This window comes from Acytostelium subglobosum (genome assembly GCF_000787575.1).
Source record: "Acytostelium subglobosum LB1 DNA, scaffold: scaffold3, whole genome shotgun sequence".
NCBI lineage: Eukaryota > Evosea > Eumycetozoa > Acytosteliales > Acytosteliaceae > Acytostelium > Acytostelium subglobosum.
This window is the reverse complement of record NW_012236529.1, coordinates 715,251-733,547: the sequence shown is the minus strand read 5'-3', so window position 1 is coordinate 733,547 and position 18,297 is coordinate 715,251. Positions and strand designations below refer to the sequence as shown.

The following is an 18,297-nucleotide window of genomic DNA, read 5'->3' as shown; positions in this document are numbered from 1 at the left end:
TCTTTTGGATAGAATTAGAGTAGAGAGAGAGAGAGAGAGAGAGATGTATGAGGGAGAGTGGAGGATTGGATAGTGTAATATCGGACAGGTGGGGACAGAGGACCAGAGAGTGATTACTCGAGATCCTGCTGGGCGCTGATCGACTTGTGGTCGGTAGTGGAACCCGCGCTGCTGTTGTTGGTGTTGGTCGCTGGCAGCGACTCCATCTCAGAGGCACCGAGGGTGCCGGCAAAGTTGCCGCGCTGCATGGTGGAGTTGCCGAATGACAGCGACTTGGACGATGAGAAGGGATCGGCGTCGAGTCCCTTGGTGTAGAGGCGCCAGAACTTGGGCACAAACAGGATGGCCAGTGCGGACGCGGTGGTGAAGATGGCCGACGCGCAGATGATGATGATCTTGCCGTCGTAGTTCTGCTGGGCCACCATCAGCGGGATGATGATGAACAGACAGAAGGAGATGGCGTACAGCGTGTTGGCGATGGGCTTGGACTCGTTGAACTCGGAGATGTCGACGACACGGATCTTCCACGAGACGAAACATCCAATGACGAGGAGGACGGCGTGGTAGATGAGCAGGATGTAGAGCACGGTGTTGCCGTCGTGGTTAGAGTCGCACACGGTACGGTAGTCGTATTGCCTGATGCCCTCGAAGCCGTAGAAGGGGTTGGCATTGATCTCGCCGACTCCGGTCCAGGCGGCCAGGATGGTGCAGTTGATCAGGACGATGCCGCACAACCATGGGAACAGCTTGGCGTTGGTGATCTTCAAGCGCTTCAAGTGGGGGTTGTCAAAGATGAGCCAGATGCGGAAGTTCTTGATCACCATGTTGCCCAGCAGGATGGTGTAGCCGAGCGACAGCATCCAGACACGTGCGCGGCACAATGCGGCCGTGGGGTCTTGCACCCAGAGGATGACACCAGTGTAGATGAGCATGCCTCCAAACACAATGAGAATACAGAACAGTGGACTGGCCGATCGCATAATATTAGTCTTGCGGAAGATGACCAAAGCAATCATAATCAAAAGTGCCAAGAATCCAACAATTCCAGCAGTGATTGAGAATCCATACTTGATTGAGTTTGTAACCTTGTACTATAATTGATGGAATTAGTGGATGGTCCATGGATTGATTGATTGGATTGGTTAGTGTGATGTCCAACCAGTCATCCAGTCATTGATTCATTCATTCATTCATACATACCTCAGTTGGTGGAATGACGTATCTGTGATGGTTGACAACTCCAGGGAGGAGGAATTCACTCTTTAGTAAAATGAACTCATTCAATCTTGAGGAATTATATGGACTCTCTGCGTAAATTGGATTGAAAGTGTATGGTTGATCCTCTTGTGATATGTTCTTTAACTTGGTCATAAGTGTATCCATCTTGGAGATTGTATCATTGGAAACCTATAAAGTGAAAGGGGCAATTGTCAGCAATCAATCAATGGATCAATGGATCAATCAACATACCATGTAACTGTAAGGTGTGTCCAACTTGATACCACCCTCAGCAAGTGTGCCAAAGTAGACACCTATATTGTTGTAGAGTCCGGTTGGATGGTTCCAGTTGCCCTCGACAATGTCCTTGGCGGCGGCAAGGTAACATGGAGCCCAGTTGGTGATGATACTGGTGAGAATGGTCGATCCGAGCAGTTTGGAGATTGATGCACCAGATGTGCCGAATGAGGTCGTGTTGCGAAGCGAGGCCACCTGTTGCACGGTGAGGTCGTCCTGGCTGTTGGTCAAGACATCGACACCCAAGTCTATCAGGTAGTTGGTGGCACCTTCGGCGATCTCGATGTCAGGGTTCCAGGAGCCAGTCTCGATGGAGTGCACCTTGACCTTATCGTTGTAGGCCATGGCTCCCAGGTAGAAGGAGTTGGCTGTGACGTAGCCGAATGCGGGGGGACCTGGAGTGATGATTCCAATCTGTTGCGTCTTGGTCTGCAGGGCGGCAAAGTAGCCCTGGAGGTAGTGACCTATGCCAAAGTCAATGAAAATGTTCCTGATGTTGGGCGCAGCCGGCGTGGTCATCCATCTGACCAAAAAGAATGCGTCTGGGTTCTTTGGTGCGTTATCATTGAGGGAACCCATGTGCTCGATCGAGCTTCCAATGATAAAATTGAAACCATCACGAATCAGGGCATTGATGGCGTCGGTCGTCTGCTCGTAGGAGTTAATGTCATTGACGACCCTGGTGCGGCCGTTGAGCTGGAGCGCACTCTCCATCTCCATGAAGGCTTGGTTGCATGCATAATTAAAGCCAACGTCTCTAAAGTTTCCAGAGAGGAGCAGGGCGGCCTTTAGCGAGTCCTTCATGGATGTTTGGCGGGCCACATTGGCCGAGGGCAGCAGCAACAGAAGGAGCAACACCGAGGCATATATAAATAATTGTGACATCCGGATAGACATTCTTAATTCTTAATTTGGGAATATCAAATAATTAATAATTAATAATTTGTTTGAAATATTTGATTGATTAATTGATTGATTGATTGAAATTGGATGAATGGAATGATTGATTGATCGAATGATTGATTGATTGTAAAGGGGCGTAATGATACAAAGAAGAAAAGGAAAGATTGATGTTGCGTGGGGTAATTATGATGTTTGTCCTTCCTTGGACTGTTAACAATTAATTGTCCGTTTGACTGGCTGGCGACCGACTGAATGATAGTTGTGGGTGCTGTTGACAGGGATCAGGATATTGTTGTCTACAACAGCGCTTCTGGTTGGAGGACTTGAGGAATAAATGTCTCGTTTGTTTGTGTGTGGGGAGTTGTTGGGAGGTGGCTGCCCTATGTGGCTGGCTGGGGCCAAAGGCTGGATCAATCAACTAACTAACAAGGACAACGACCACTTTGAGGTGAGATGAGTGTTTGTGTATGTGTGTGAGTGTGTGTGTGTATGAGTGTGTGTGAATGGGATTGAATGAATAGATAGAATGAAGAATGAATGAAGTGAATGAATGAATGAAAGACAGCGAGGGTGGTTGGAGTTAGGGGTGAGAGGACAAGATCGATGTGAGGGTGTGATTGTTGTGATTGTCGTCAGTACATATAGATATATATATATCTAATGAATGAGCAAGAGTGAGGGTGGAGAGAGGGAGGGTGGTGGACTGAATGAATGAATGAATGAATGGATGACAGGTTTGGACCGTACAATACACTGAATGACAGACCTGGATTGGCTACTGGATGGCTGACTGGTTGACTGTCTTGAATGATTTGTGATCGACAGATTATCTGTGTTTAATGATGGTGGTTTGGTGGTGATGTGTAATGAAACAATCAATCAACCAATCAATCCTATTGGTACAGAACAAGAAGGACGGACGGACGGATGATGGTTGATGATGAGATGATAGTTGTTGAGTTGGTCAAAGAAGGCGCGGAGCCACACGAGTGTCATGCAATAAAGACGGATCGGTTGGGGGGAGAAGACACTCACACACTCTTAACCAATCACGAGTCCTTGATATTATTATTGAAAGGAATCAGATTGCAAGTAGTGATGTCGACTGTTTCAGTTCTTGTTTGTTTGATTCAATCAATCAAATGTGTGAGTGTGCGTATGAATGTGAGTTGGCTTGTGAGGTAGAGAGGAAGCGAGTGAGTGCGACGTCCCTGTGCGTCACATGGCCACCATGGCCTGAATGAGACGTGAATGGATGATCGCAATGGTTTGAATTCAAAAAAGGGCAAAGACAGTTCGAGTGCGTCTATTCATTGCGTGCCCCACCACGTGATGTTGCAGCTTCCGCCAATAAGATGATTCGGGTGTGGTGGTCAGCTGACCACCGTCTGACTGTCTGGTCGAGATATTTTTATAAATTAACCAAGCTGGGCAATCTGGACTTGCATCACGGCTTGTCGAGCATCATCTGGTCCGCATGGGGGCATGGCTCTGGAACGTCCCACATGAATCCTGCCTGCCATCTGGGAGAAGCTGTGGCCAATAAGTTTGAGTTTGGTCTATTTCTAACCGTTCATTTAAGGGCGTGCACTCGTTCTAGTTACTAAGTCGTGCCCATCTTTATCAACGTATATCGATCGCATTATCAAAATCGTTATTTGATGCAGTCTGTGTCTGTGGAAGTGCGTGGATGTGATTGATCAGGATAGAGATCACACCTAATATTCATTGCCCAATCACCAAAAGGACATCCTTGCATAAGTGGCCAGCCACCGTCCTGTCTATGGCCCCCCTTCCGCTTTACGATTGAAGCCGGAGAAACGCCACAGATATGGTGGTGATGGTGGTCCACTCGCTGCTGCCCCTCTTTCTTTCTCTCGAGAGACCTGTCATTGGCGCACAGCATAGACATCTTCTTCTTTCTGCACGTTCACGTCTATCTTGAGATTGAATTGGATCACGGTATTGCCTTGCTAACCAAAGTATACTTACTTGGCGCATGTATGTAGATAGGTTGGAGTTGAATACTGGGCGATTCAGTTAATCGACCATCAACCAATCAATCAAATGACCTTGCGAGTGTTGTTGAAGTAGTAGTAGGTAGGAAACGACTATGCACTAAAACAGGTAATCAAGGTACTCTGCATGCAGACTTCGAAGTCACTTCAGTACTTACATGGATGGATCATCGACATTCTCAACCGTCCGATGTTTGATTGTAATTGATTGATCTGATTGATCTGTTTGATTGAATTGATTGATTAAGTACAAGTGTAGTTTGTTGACGTTATCTTGTAGTTTGGGATTCTTACCAGACCCTTTGAAATCAATCAGACAATCATTCATCCCACCTATATTATCATAAGGTTACATGACACATATATAAACAAGACGACATTTGCAAATACGCTACTACATTCGTCTTCTTTCGTACACCTTTCTTTAACTGGTCATTCAGTCAGTAAGTCATGAAATGTGAACTGATTGATTGATTGATTGAATCCCATAACATGTCCATGTGATGATTAATCAGTTGTGTGAGCTACATCATTGATTGATTGATTAATTGATTAATTGTTGAAGTAATAATAATAATAATAACTAAATAGTTGGCGAACTTGTTAATGTCTTGTTTTCTCTTTTTTTTGAAGACGAAATCTAATAATTGTTAGATATTTTGTGAAACTACAATGGTACTGGGGCTTGGGCTGATCTGATAACTCTTGATGCAATGAGTGAGAGTGAATGCAAAGACATACGAGCACACACACTCTAGAACCATTCGACGGTTAACACGAAAGATACATGTACATAACACACAAACAATGTTGTTGCGTAGCAAAGAGAAGAAGATAATACTGTGCTCACTTCTACTTCTTTCAACTTGGTGGATGTTGAGTATCAATCAACAACAACAGGAGAAGGCAAATGTATTAATTACAACAACAACAATATCAACACCAACAACAAGTGAAACGACAGTAACAAGCAACAATCAACACAATTACAACAACAATAATATTAATAATAATAATAATAATAATAATAATGATAATAATAATGATAATGATAATAACAAACAGTTGAGACAGCCAGATGATGGTGGTGATAAGCATCTGGATGATCATGTTATAGTATTGGGTAGTAGTGGTGATAGTAAGGATGAGGCCAATGGCTTCCAGATTACTGGATCAGAATCATCGGACAACATTGCCACTCATTCAGGTTGGAATTATGATGACGACGAAGTCAACAAACCAAAACAACACCGTCCTGCTACGGCATCCACAGACATTGACCAACTGCTCAAACAAGGATTCCAAATCGATGATCAAGACCCTGGTAATAGCAAGGGCAACCTTATGAATGACCAACCGTTGAAGAACGACAATGACGTGGGCGAGCCCGGATCAGACCAGGAGGACCCTTTGTTGGCTATTCTACGGGCATACAGGCCTGGACCTGGACGACCAAAGAGGAGTGACTTTGCCACCGCCAGACAAGCCAGCCACAAGGAGAAGATAGAGCGACAGAGATTGAATGATAGGGAGCAGAAGATTCTCTATGATAAAGTACGCAGAGAGTATCGTTTGGAAAAGATTGCTGTCCTCACCAAGGAGCTGGACGATGAGGGCTGGATCAAGAGATTCGGCTACGCCGCTGTGCCCAAGTTACCAGACTACAGTCCGCCGCCAGCCAGCCAATGGCCCGCGCTGTTTTCCGACACTGCTTGGAAGAGTGACCCCGCGCTCAACCCCTACTGCCTGCCCCGTCCACTGATCTTCATCCACATACCAAAGACGGGCGGTACCAGTCTCGTCGACATCTTTGAGCTGAACGCCAACAACACACTCTATCACAATGTCGTCCATCCGCCCATCCAAGACATCCCGCGAGTCATGAACTCCTCGGTGCTCTTTGGCCACTTCCATTTCGGCCTCCATCATTATTTCCACGAGGCCGACCCAATTGCCATACCAGACCGCCCTGATGGTCTGAATAAGTACTCATACCTGACAATGTTCCGAGAGCCAGTCGAGCGTGTAATCTCACACTACTACTTCCTGCGTGACAGCAAGACACATCCACTGCACGCATCCGCCATGCGCTACAATATCACCGAGTGGATGGTTCGTCAGCCAGCGGCGGACAACGAACAGACACGAAGATTGCTCGGATCCAGTCGTCAAGTACCCTTCCGCGAGGATGCCCTCGAGATTGCAATGCACCATTTGAAGTAGTAAGTAATTTGATTGAGTGAGTGAGCGGAATGATTCCAAACAATCAATCAATCTCACACCAACCCCAACCCATCCAACTACATAGTTCAATCAAGTTTGTTGGCCTGACAGAACGATTCGATGAGTCGATGGTTATGCTTTCATATTATACTGGCTTTGAGCATGTGATGCCAGTCAGGAAGAATGTTGGCAGGGCCAAGTCAAAGATAGAGGTATCAGAGACTACAAAGAACACAATACGCAAGCTCAATTGGATGGATGTAATCATCTATGAGAGGGCAAAGGAGATTTTCGAGCTACAACTTGATGCCATTGGAAGGGATTACATTCAAGCAGAGCTCAACTTTATTCTGGAGCATAACGTCAACAACAACAACAGCGACAACAGTGACACAAATAACCAAGAAATCGTCATCACCACCGACGATAACAACACAGACAACACCGACGATAACAACAGCACTGACGACACCGATGACAACACTGAATTGAACACGCTGTCACCATGATCAAACATACGAGTGCACGCAATGTGATGATCGCCCCATTCATTTGGATTGGCGACCATCAAACAGATAGAGACCGATACAGATATGCTTAGGAGGAGTACTAGTCCACTATTTATTGACATGGATGGCCTGATGCTTGGTCTTCCCGCCCTTCAAAGCCTTTAGCATGTCTTCTAGGTTGAAACGTCTTTTGGTTGCAACAGAGGCAGCAGGGTCGTGCTCCTTAGAACACTCTACAGCCGAACAAGCATCGGATGTGTCAAGGTCAGCGCCATTGCAGCTGCTATGGCCACTGCTACTACTTGCACCACTGGAACTGCTCTGCTTCTTCTTGAACAGTCCATGAAATAAACTGGCCTTGCTACTTCCGGAGGAAGGTGTCGACAGCGACAGAGGAGACGTGGCTGGGAGTGACTGGGGCTGGGCACAAGAGCTAGACAGCGATGAAGAGTTGGACGAGATTGGACTGAGCATTGGTGTAGCCATGCCACTGTGTGCAGGCGAGCCCATTGATGGAGAGGTACCAACCATCAGACTGGTTGTGCCACAGAACGAGTTGTTCATGGACATGGAGGCAGTTGGCGACGATAATGCTGGTGAAGGTATGTTTGGCGCACTGTTATACAATGGTGACCTATTCTCCCTCATCATCCTATACGCGTCCTCCATTCTCGAGTCATCATTGCCATGCTTCTTATAATACTCTTGTTCAGGATCCAACTCATAACCCTTATTGATCCATGCATTGCTCTTGATCTCAGACATCTTTGCTCTATCTCCTGGATTGGCAACGATCATTCTACATATCAGTTGCTTCACCTCTTTGAAGGATAGTGTCAGTCAGTAACATGTCATACAATGTTTGGATGTCCACAATGATCGACTTACCATTGCTCAGCAATACACTTGGAGGGAATCTAAACTCTCCCTTCAGTAGCCTGTCCAGACCCTCAACTTGAACACCATCGGTCAATGTCCATGGCAGTTGACCAGTGACCATTGCATAGAGGATGACACCAATGCTCCATATGTCAACCTCGCCTCCATTATACTTCTTCTCCAACAAAATCTCTGGTGGTGCATAGACAGGCGATCCACAGAATGTACCAAGCAAGTTGCCTGGCTTAAAGTAGTTACTATAACCAAAGTCTATCAATCAATCAATGAATCAATGTTAGAAGGAATGATCAGATGATGATGATGACTATACATACCACTAATCTTGATGTTTCCATTATCATCGATCAAGATGTTCTCCAACTTTAGATCACGATGGCATACATTGTTGGAATGGCAGTAGGATAGACCGGCGATGATCTGACGTATAAGCTTGCGAGCATCACGTTCGGAAAGACGACCACGTGAGACAATGTAGTCAAACAACTCTCCACCCTGGATATATTCCAGGACCAGACATATCCTGCCCTTCTCCTCGTCATATATAGCATCTATCAATTGGACTATGTGATCATGTTTGAGCACCTTGAGAATGGATATCTCACGCTCGATCTCAGTGCGCTCCTTGGTCTTCCTGGGTTTTGTAATCTTTACGGCCACCTTTTTTCCAGTGATTATATTGGTACCCAGCTTAACCTTGCTGGATGTTCCTGCACCAATTGTTTTGCCGAGCAAGTAGTTTCCAATTCTCTTTGTTTGATTGACTCCGCCAAACTTCTTTGGTTGTTGATGTTGATGTTGATGTTGTTGTGCGCCATAGTATCTATCGGTGGCGGGAACATTGTCGATATTATATCCATTAGCAACTGTCGTTGATGCCATTGTGTAATTAATTGGTATAATAATAAATAAATAAATAAATAATATTAATAGAAATAATAGTAGTATATATTAGATAATAATTAGTATTAATTACCTGACTTAGTTATTAATTATATATGTATATGATTATTTATATATTTATACATATAAGTATAAGAAGGTAAAGATAACAATGAATGTTGATTGATGGGGAACTGGTGAATGAATAGTTAGTTGTTGTGTTGGAATGGAATGCGGAGTACGTTCGGAATAGAGTACTTTGGTTTCCTTGCTATATGTAAGGGTGAGTTAGTGATTGATTGATTGGCTGACTGACTGTGTGGAACACTTGCTGGAGTGAGTGAGGATATTGATCGTTGGAAGGAGGGATGGATGGATGGATGGCTAGGCAGTCGGGGTGTGGCCCGATGTTTGATTGATCAATGTTGTTGGTGATTGCACCTGGTTGTGACTGGTATGGCTATTTCCTTAATTGTACACCAATGGGTTTAGGGTTGTGGAGGATGGAGTATCGATGGATTCTACGCTACTGTCTTCCGCACTCTCTAACACATACATCTTGCCATCACTACTCTCACCAATCATTAAAGGAAATGTGTTATATTTGCTTGCAACGACAATCAACCGCCACTAGGTCCACCAACGCATCAACAACGATTATAATATATTATGATTGATTGATTGATTGATTGATTGATTGATTGATGAATGTATGAATGATTGATTGAGTGAATGAGTCTTAATATACCATCAATGAATTCACACTCATATATATTCATCCAAGGACGTATTTTATCTCTATGTATCCCCTATGAATTGCAATAAATAGATGGCCTGGATTGATTGTTTGATTGATATCCAATGACCCCCTTCACACACATTTATTTGATCAATGGTCGCCAACACATTGAACGTGTTGAGCAACTGACCACCCAACCCCAATGACCCACTATTAATTAATGGTGGTTGTTTGATTGTCGTCCCTTAATGCGGTGTCCATGGATACAGGATTACGCAGCCACAACATCTAAACAAACACTCACACTCATTCATTCACATTGATTCACACATATATTCAACTCAACTACTACTAACAGTACTCATCCAATCAATGTTGTCCATGTCGACACTCATACACATACATACACACTTATACTAGTTCATTGCAATGAATATATATTGAGATGATGACTGTCGGGATATCGATATTAATACATACAAGTGAATTACTACCCTCTCTCTGCTACTTTGAACATCCAATTATATACATATAAACATATATCAATCGACTGGATGCAGTCAACAATAGTTTGGATGTATGAATGGACATCTCATTCGTTAATGACGACAGACAAACTGCAGTGAATCGATGATCGATGCCCGACTACACGTCTTTGACTCACATATTGTCGTCATACTTTAGGAGCAAGCAATAATAGATCACAACAATGAACTCTTGGAAGGTTCGTTGTTGTTAATTAATTAAGTTTACTTATTATACACTTGCTGTCTAACCATAATGAATTGCTCGTTGTAAGGTACCAACAGAGCATCCATGATTAGACATCTTAGTTCTCAACACCTGTTGCTCTGTAGGTTAGGTTGAGATAGAGCATGTCGATCACATCGGTGATGGTCACAATGCCGACTGGCTGTCCCTTCTCTGTCAAATAGACACGATGGATCTTCTTTTGGACAAACATGTCGAGCAACTCCGCCAGTTTGCCGTCTTGAGAACATGAGAATATGGGACGTTCTCCAAAGTAGTCCTTCAGCGGCAGTATCAACATGTCAAGGTTGTCATTGGCCTCCTTGATATCAATGATTGAGAAGTTGCCGACAATCCTATGGTCCTTGTCAACAACAGGCATACCATATATGTTCTTGGTATACAACTCCTTCAAAGCTTCAACTACTGACTTTGAGTTCTCGATGGAGTGCACCTTTGCAAAGTTATGATGTTGTTCTCCCTTGAAGATATCCTTGATTGGCTGCTCCTTGATTGATCCCAGTCTCTCAATCTAACAAGTATTAGTATGAACTCATTCTCTAGGTACATGAACATAACATAACTTAACATACATTATCCTTTATCCATTTGGCGAATGATATTTGAGTGATGACCTCAATCTGCTTCATCTCATTGAGGACAAAGGCAGAGTGAAGACCAGTGTTGAAGTACTTGAGCAACTCGGATATTGTTGAATTTCTATCCAAGATAGTGTATTGACTACGATCCAAGTCTCGAAGATAGACTTGCTTCTCCTTCATTCCAGAGGGTGGCAATGGTAGTTTATACAAGATATAGCCAAGGAAGTGGCGAATATCAAGTATACCTATGAACTGATTCCTATCCTTGTCGAATAATGGCGCTGACAATACCTTGGTAATGATATGGAATCCATCTTCAATTGGCATGTTTGGGTCCAATATATTTACACTCTGCATTTGAATATTTGCCTTATGCAGAGGCATTGATAATAACAAATCTGGAGGACTATTCAAAGAGGTACCAGAGCCCGACCTCTGAAGCATAGTCCTGGCATGCTGATCTGAATGTACTTGAGTTGACATTATTATTATTATTTTTTATTTCTATTTACTAATTGATTGTATGATTGCTTGAAAATAATTAATGATCCATCTCGCTGTCAATAAATTTATGTCTCTCGTCCCCTGCCAACAGTTGACTTGCAATGCCAATACACCTAATTCCACTCGTCTACACTTCACCTTCCCCTATGACTTCAAAAAATTACTTCATATTATTACTCCTTGTGGAAAGGATAAAAATGTCCTAATTTGTAAGTTTAAATAAAGTTGATAGAGTTGTTATTAGGTTGGCACTCTACTCTGATTCTGATAATGGAAATGGTTCAAAAAAGGAAATATATAGAATTAACATGTAATAATATGTGGAGTAAGGATAAGAGGGACAAGTCTCATTAATGGAGTGGACCCTTCCCAATAGTTATCTCAAAAGTTATCCTTTTTTAGAAAGTATGTGGTTGATGTCTGCATTGTTGTTGGTGTATGTGGGGTATTAATTTCCATATTTGGAACTTCTTCGTTATTTGTCTCTTTAGAGTTGCCGACTCGAGTTTAAATAAAATGGTGATAAAATCTTTGATTAAGTGCCCTGCAATTATTTGTGATCATTCTCTTTATTCTACACCCTCCCGACAAGATCAATGAATGATCCAACTCCTATATTCAAGTTGTCACTTCATACAAACACAAGGACCATTGCCTCAACACTTGATCACGTTATAAGTATTCAGATACAGACTTGATCGATCATCTCTCCAAGTTCTCAATCCAGACCTACAGAACTCAATCTCAAAAGTAGTAAATTTACAATAGTGCAGACCATCCAATATTGGTGGCGTTAGAGTGATCACTCAATTGTTCATTGAACAACTCAGACGGACTAGCAATGGAAGTAGTATAAGTTGCGTGTGGTGGTTCGAATCGGAAGGCCTTCCACCAATCACTTTGCAAGCCCTGTCCGTCAACTCGGCCTAATTCTAAACACGCCTTGCCGCGGCACCCATGTTGGTACTCAGCTGTCATTCTCCCATTGACAAGTTGGTGGGATGCGCACACCGTTTGTGATGCAAATCACTTGCAAATGGAGACCAGAGGCCATGGTTGGAGATGATGGGTGGTCTCTCAAGGTCTGGTCACAAGATGACAATCCAAACCCTTGATCTCGTCCAGACCCACCTCTATCCAAATCTCCAAACAGAACATATTAAATCATGTGTTTTAGAGATGATGGTTGGAAGTAACGGCTACAACAACTAAAGTCAATAAAACAACACAATGAAAGCAGGAAAGTGCCTAACATTTAAAAGCTCAATCGCGATGAGCGATGATGAACACCAAAACAGGTGGGTGATTTGATTTGGCAAGACCCAAACAGGTGCTGAGTGGCCCAGTTCTGATCACTTTTTTCGTTCAAAAGTAAAAACAACTCTAAATTTATCAAATTATCTGTCCATCAGAATGATCCAGATCCAAGGTGAATCATCTAAGAATAGTCGTCAGCTGGTTGAATCTCATTGTTTACCAGCCTATTTTCGTTTAAGTAGACTGATCACTCATACACCAAACACTCAACAACAATCAGCTGATCGATTGATTGTGTGTGATGGCTAATAGCCATGTATGTGTGAGGCGTGGGTCATGTGTGTGTTTGAGTACCCTGGCGACTAAGAGGACCTTACTTGGTGTCTGGCTGCCTATGGAATGGCGGTGCAGCGCCTACCACTTGGTTCGTGAGAGGTGATGAAACCAGTCTGGAGAGCGCGTGTGTGAGGGAGTGTGTGTTAAGGTACACGCTTACAACGACATCTTTCGCATTGTGATATACAGCTGAGTTAGAGAGAGAAAGAGAAAGAGAGACTGACACACACAACACGAGAACAACCACCAATAACCACAACCCTCAACCTCGTCCACAGCCTTCATTCATTCATTCCATAGCCAAGACCAGAACTAAACAGAAACAGAACATACAAACAAACAAACATTTGTTGTCTTTGAACGAACCGCAACTCACCTCACCGCATTCACTCACTCAAACAACTGTAACAACTAAACACATCAATCAATCATAACTCATTACCAACCAATAATAATACCAATACTAAAGAAGTAACAGTACAATCAATCAACCCCCCCAAGTAGAAGACTCTTGTTGTTCACATCGCACTCTAGAACGACAACAATCATCTCCAATAATACCAAATATATATAACATTTAGCTTGTATTGTAAGTTGACAAAAGACCTCACCTCACATCCATCCAACATATCCATCATTCGTTCAATCAGTCAGTCAATCAATTCTTTACATCGCCCGTCGTCTATCACACTTCACTTCCATCCATCCACTCATAGATTGAGTTGAGGTCTCACCTTACTTTGAAAGTAGGAAGTGAGACCCAATCATTCACTACCGCTCAACAACAATCATTCCAATCATTCTCTCACTGTTTACACCAATTCCCATCGCTTCGGCTGCGTACGGTCAACGCTACCATCACGATCAACCACAAAGGGGTGCACTTGATCAGGCTAACCTTTATTGACGATTGTCGTGGGTCCAGTGTTTGGGAAGATGATTGGGGGTGGATCAACACACACACAACAAATGATCACTGTATCTCGTTATGCACCACCACCAATCCCAGGCCATCACTGAGACCTCATTGGAGCCAACAACCAAACAGCCCAAAGACCATCATAATCACAAACAACCAAGGACCTCTTTGGTTGTCTCTTTCTCATTTTCTCTCTCTTTATGTGTGTCTGTGTGTGTACATCATCAACAACAACGTCAAATACACCAATAATGCACCAACAACAACAAACGGTGATTTAACAGTCTTGGTCACTTGTTGGACTGACCTTACTCACTTCACTCTGATTCATTCATTCCATTTATTCATTCATTCAATCAACATCAACATCAAAGCATTGCTCACAACCAACTCTATCTCTTTCACTTCCACCTCCACTCCCTTTGACCAAGATTCAAATCTTGGTCGACAACCCCCAATATCCACAACATCATCAACAACAACAATCTTTTTCTTGCCCTCCCTGTACACTACTGCCTTGCAAATTACCTTGGCCCCGATACTATTTGTAAGCTCACGCACTCTCAACAACAAAACATTCACTCTGCACACTTCATCTTTGTTTGTGTTCTTATAGTTTTAAAGGTTTGAGACTCCAGATTGTTTGGTTTGCAAACACATTCCTTTCAACATCTACTTATCTCACACAAACACAAAGACAAAGACATACGCACACAAGATATACACATAACAACATACACACCATTGTTGTCCAAAAAGCTAGCCAACCCACTTACTTGACAACCACATACACACATCTCAATTCAACTTAACTCACTCACTCCCTCTCACCACTCAACAACACAAACCACTACCACTACCAAACACATTCATTCATTCATTCATTCAAACACACACACGACCGTACAGTGTCCTTGAGAACAAGCAAACAAACAAACAAAGCTAACTCCTTCTTTGCAACACCTCTCACTCTCTCTTACACTTAACACTTACACACATAAAGATACACACAACAACATCAATTATTCATTCAAAATATATATATATATTTAATAACCACCTGTAGCTACAACAAAGAGAGAGACAGTACAGTTAAGCTCGGTTTTTTATTTTGATCGGTCCTCTTCATCAACAACATACATATATCTACATACCTAGATTATTATACATTATACATTATATATTTATATTATATATAATATTAACATACTTGTTATAATTAGATTATTATTTTCTTTCAACAAAACTTACAAAACAAACAACAGACAAAGCAAAGCAAAGCATAACAAATCAATCAAAAAATGAGATTCAAATGCTTTGGTTCAGAAGAGACGGAGGCATCCTCCAAGATCGACAGGATGATTGAGACTGACAGGAGAAAGTCGAGAAAGTTTGTAAAGTTGCTGCTCCTCGGTCCTGGTGAGTCGGGCAAGTCGACCATTTTCAAACAGATGAAGATCATCCAAGAAGATGGAGGATACTCAAGAGAGGAGCTGATGGAGTATCGCGCCTTTGTATATTCAAACTGTATAAGCCAAATGGAGGCATTGCTTACTGCCTCTGCAAAGTTAAATATTGAACTGGAGAAACCAGAGAACAAGGTATGTCACATATTTCCGAACAAACAAATATGATTGATAACATTCTAACATATCAATCCAATCAAACAGCAAAGAGCAGCCAATATATTAAGAAGGACGATTGGTAATGAACCATGGTTATTGCTGGCGGAGGACATCAAACACTTATGGGACGACCGGGGAATCAAAGACACATACGCTCAGAAGGATAAACATTTCCAACTGAATGACTCTGCATCCTAGTATGTATACAAGTGGTGAATTATTATTCCGCGGACAACAATGTAACAAATATTGACACATTCATACAAACAACAACAACAATTACAGCTTCTTTGATAATATAGAGAGATACATGAAGGAGGATTTCATCCCCAACGAGCAGGATGTCCTGAGATGCCGTGTCAGGACGACTGGTATTCAGGAGTCAGAGTTCACATTCGAGAAGATCAGATTGAAGATTGTCGATGTCGGTGGTCAGCGTTCACAGCGTCGCAAGTGGATTCACTGCTTCGACTGTGTGACTGCCGTGATCTTTGTTGCCGCCATGAGTGACTATGACCAAGTCCTGCGCGAGGACGAGACTGTCAACCGTACTCGTGAGTCACTTGCCCTGTTTAAAGAGATTGTCAACTGTGACTACTTCAAGGACACACCAATCGTACTCTTCCTGAACAAGAAAGATCTGTTCAAGGAGAAGTTGAAGAGAGTGCCACTGCAGTCGTGCTTCAGCGAGTACACCGGTCCCAACAAGTACAAGGACGCCGCCATGTTCATCCAATCACAATATCTAGCACAGGCACCATCCCCCCGAACAATTTACACACATGCAACATGTGCCGTCGACACTGAGAACATTAAGTTTGTATTTAAAGCTGTGAGGCAGACTATCCTAAGTCAAGCCTTGGAGCATTTCTAGCCGATCCTCCTCCACCTACCAATCACCTATATGACCTATTTGTCAAAAATAGGGAGTCGAATTTGCCCAGACACAACTGGCGACAAATGTCCAGTTGGCTGTCAGGGAATTGCAGATAAATTGCGTACACATTGATTGACAAATAAATCAATGGGATAGAATTTGGCAACCTAATCTATAGATAGTCATACAACCCAATAATATTAATCTTTTAATCAATCAATCAATCATTATATGATTGGTCAGATCATTATTTTCATTCATTCATTCATTTATTCTTACAATGGCTCAATCGATGATGGAAATGGTCATTATTCTTCCTTCCTTTGATTGATACATTCGGTCAATCAAATGAATCCACCAACAAGCATGGTAATTGTCAACGATAAATCCTACTACATCGACCGATCACCCCTTTGTCCACATCCGTCTTTATGATTGCTGACGTCAATGATAAAGTGTGTTGGTGTGTTTGTGAGAATGAGTGAACAACTACAACGTTTCGACAACAAGTAATTCTTTGATAATATAATAATATAATGTATTTAAAGGAGTCCATTATCACTTTTAAGAGTACACAATACAATTCAAACATAACCATCATAACAACTTTAAAGAATGCTATATAGTAAGTATGATGGTATCATTCCATCAATTAATATTATTACCGAACCTAACATTATTAAACTATCTACTTATTAGAATCAATCTCTTCCATCTCCAAGTTGACCAACACTACATCAATAGTGGACCACTCTTCAGTATCATCTGTTACCAGCATTGATGCCAACAATCAAACCTCTAATAATCTATCTTTTAGAATTGAAGCACCAAGTCTTCGTTTATTGAATCTAATCTGTATCAAGAACTTTGTTGCCACACTCTAGACCGCCAGTGATTGATTGTATTCAATCATATAATGTATTCCACTCTAATAAATATATAATAATTGACATCATTATTATCCATTAATCAGTATCTGTTTCATTGAGTAGAAATGACCCATAAACTATCACTTTGTCAAACACCACACTCGAATTTTTTTATTTTTGTTGATTTAATTTTAATTTCTGATTGCAGGAACGAACGAGGATGGGTGGCCTGAAAGCGAGTGTGTCTGAGTGCATGCATGTTTCGTGTGAAGAGGTCTCTCGGTAAACAAACAAGAGTGCTACATACAAACAGACAGATAGACATATATATTTATATCTTTATACATAAACAATATATATATAATTAAATATGGCAACTCACATTCTGTTTGAAACATCAACTGGTTACAACTTGTTCACCGTCAGTGGTGTGGAACAGATCCAGAATGCTCAGGTGCAAAAGTCGATGATGGACTTTGAGAAGTTCTCCAAGTGTGCCAAGTTCATTGGTAGCTTGCCATTCAAGTCGGCACATGACGCACTCGACAACATCAACTCGATCTCTGAAGGCATCGTCACAGACTCTCTCGAGACCTTCCTCACTCAAAACCTCAAGAAGGCCTCTGGTGCCATCCTCGGTGTCTCTGATAACAAGCTCGCTGCCTCCATTCAAGCAGCATGCTCAATCGGTTGTTTGGCCAATGCTCTCACTGCTGTATGTACATTCACTCAATCATCGTTTGATCAATCAATCATCACTCGTGTGATCACATGATCACGAATTCATTCAACTCAACTCAACGCAACTCGATCAAACAACATTGACAAACACTAACATACTCAATCACTCAATCACTCAATCACTCAATCAA

General features: G+C 42.4%; 7 protein-coding genes across 7 annotated transcripts; 3 read left to right on the top strand and 4 right to left on the bottom strand.

The window, feature by feature from the left end:
• Positions 1-113: 113 nt before the first annotated feature.
• On the bottom strand, positions 114-2,400 carry SAMD00019534_017750 (hypothetical protein; the record flags this gene model as incomplete). The annotated part of the gene is made up of 3 exons (XM_012902366.1): positions 114-1,091; positions 1,201-1,407; positions 1,471-2,400. The coding sequence occupies 3 exons, from the start codon at positions 2,398-2,400 to the stop codon at positions 114-116; spliced, it is 2,115 nt and encodes a 704-aa protein (XP_012757820.1).
• Positions 2,401-5,309: 2,909 nt separating this feature from the next.
• Positions 5,310-7,168, top strand: SAMD00019534_017740 (hypothetical protein; the record flags this gene model as incomplete). The annotated part of the gene is made up of 3 exons (XM_012902365.1): positions 5,310-5,348; positions 5,502-6,658; positions 6,745-7,168. The coding sequence occupies 3 exons, from the start codon at positions 5,310-5,312 to the stop codon at positions 7,166-7,168; spliced, it is 1,620 nt and encodes a 539-aa protein (XP_012757819.1).
• Positions 7,169-7,276: 108 nt separating this feature from the next.
• Positions 7,277-8,947, bottom strand: SAMD00019534_017730 (hypothetical protein; the record flags this gene model as incomplete). The annotated part of the gene is made up of 3 exons (XM_012902364.1): positions 7,277-7,989; positions 8,057-8,317; positions 8,383-8,947. 3 exons carry the CDS (start codon positions 8,945-8,947, stop codon positions 7,277-7,279), a joined length of 1,539 nt encoding a protein of 512 aa, XP_012757818.1.
• A 1,574-nt stretch (positions 8,948-10,521) lies between these two features.
• On the bottom strand, positions 10,522-11,500 carry SAMD00019534_017720 (hypothetical protein; the record flags this gene model as incomplete). The annotated part of the gene is made up of 2 exons (XM_012902363.1): positions 10,522-10,968; positions 11,030-11,500. Coding segments are annotated over 2 exons (918 nt in total), but the record flags the coding sequence as incomplete, so codon positions are not given.
• Positions 11,501-11,943: 443 nt separating this feature from the next.
• SAMD00019534_017710 (hypothetical protein) lies at positions 11,944-12,102 on the bottom strand (the record flags this gene model as incomplete). The annotated part of the gene is made up of 1 exon (XM_012902362.1): positions 11,944-12,102. A coding segment is annotated over one exon (159 nt), but the record flags the coding sequence as incomplete, so codon positions are not given.
• Positions 12,103-15,355: 3,253 nt separating this feature from the next.
• SAMD00019534_017700 (hypothetical protein) lies at positions 15,356-16,672 on the top strand (the record flags this gene model as incomplete). The annotated part of the gene is made up of 4 exons (XM_012902361.1): positions 15,356-15,655; positions 15,725-15,876; positions 15,965-16,495; positions 16,606-16,672. The coding sequence occupies 4 exons, from the start codon at positions 15,356-15,358 to the stop codon at positions 16,670-16,672; spliced, it is 1,050 nt and encodes a 349-aa protein (XP_012757815.1).
• Positions 16,673-17,795: 1,123 nt separating this feature from the next.
• SAMD00019534_017680 (hypothetical protein) lies at positions 17,796-18,140 on the top strand (the record flags this gene model as incomplete). Its single annotated transcript, XM_012902360.1, has 1 exon — positions 17,796-18,140. A coding segment is annotated over one exon (345 nt), but the record flags the coding sequence as incomplete, so codon positions are not given.
• Positions 18,141-18,297: the final 157 nt, after the last annotated feature.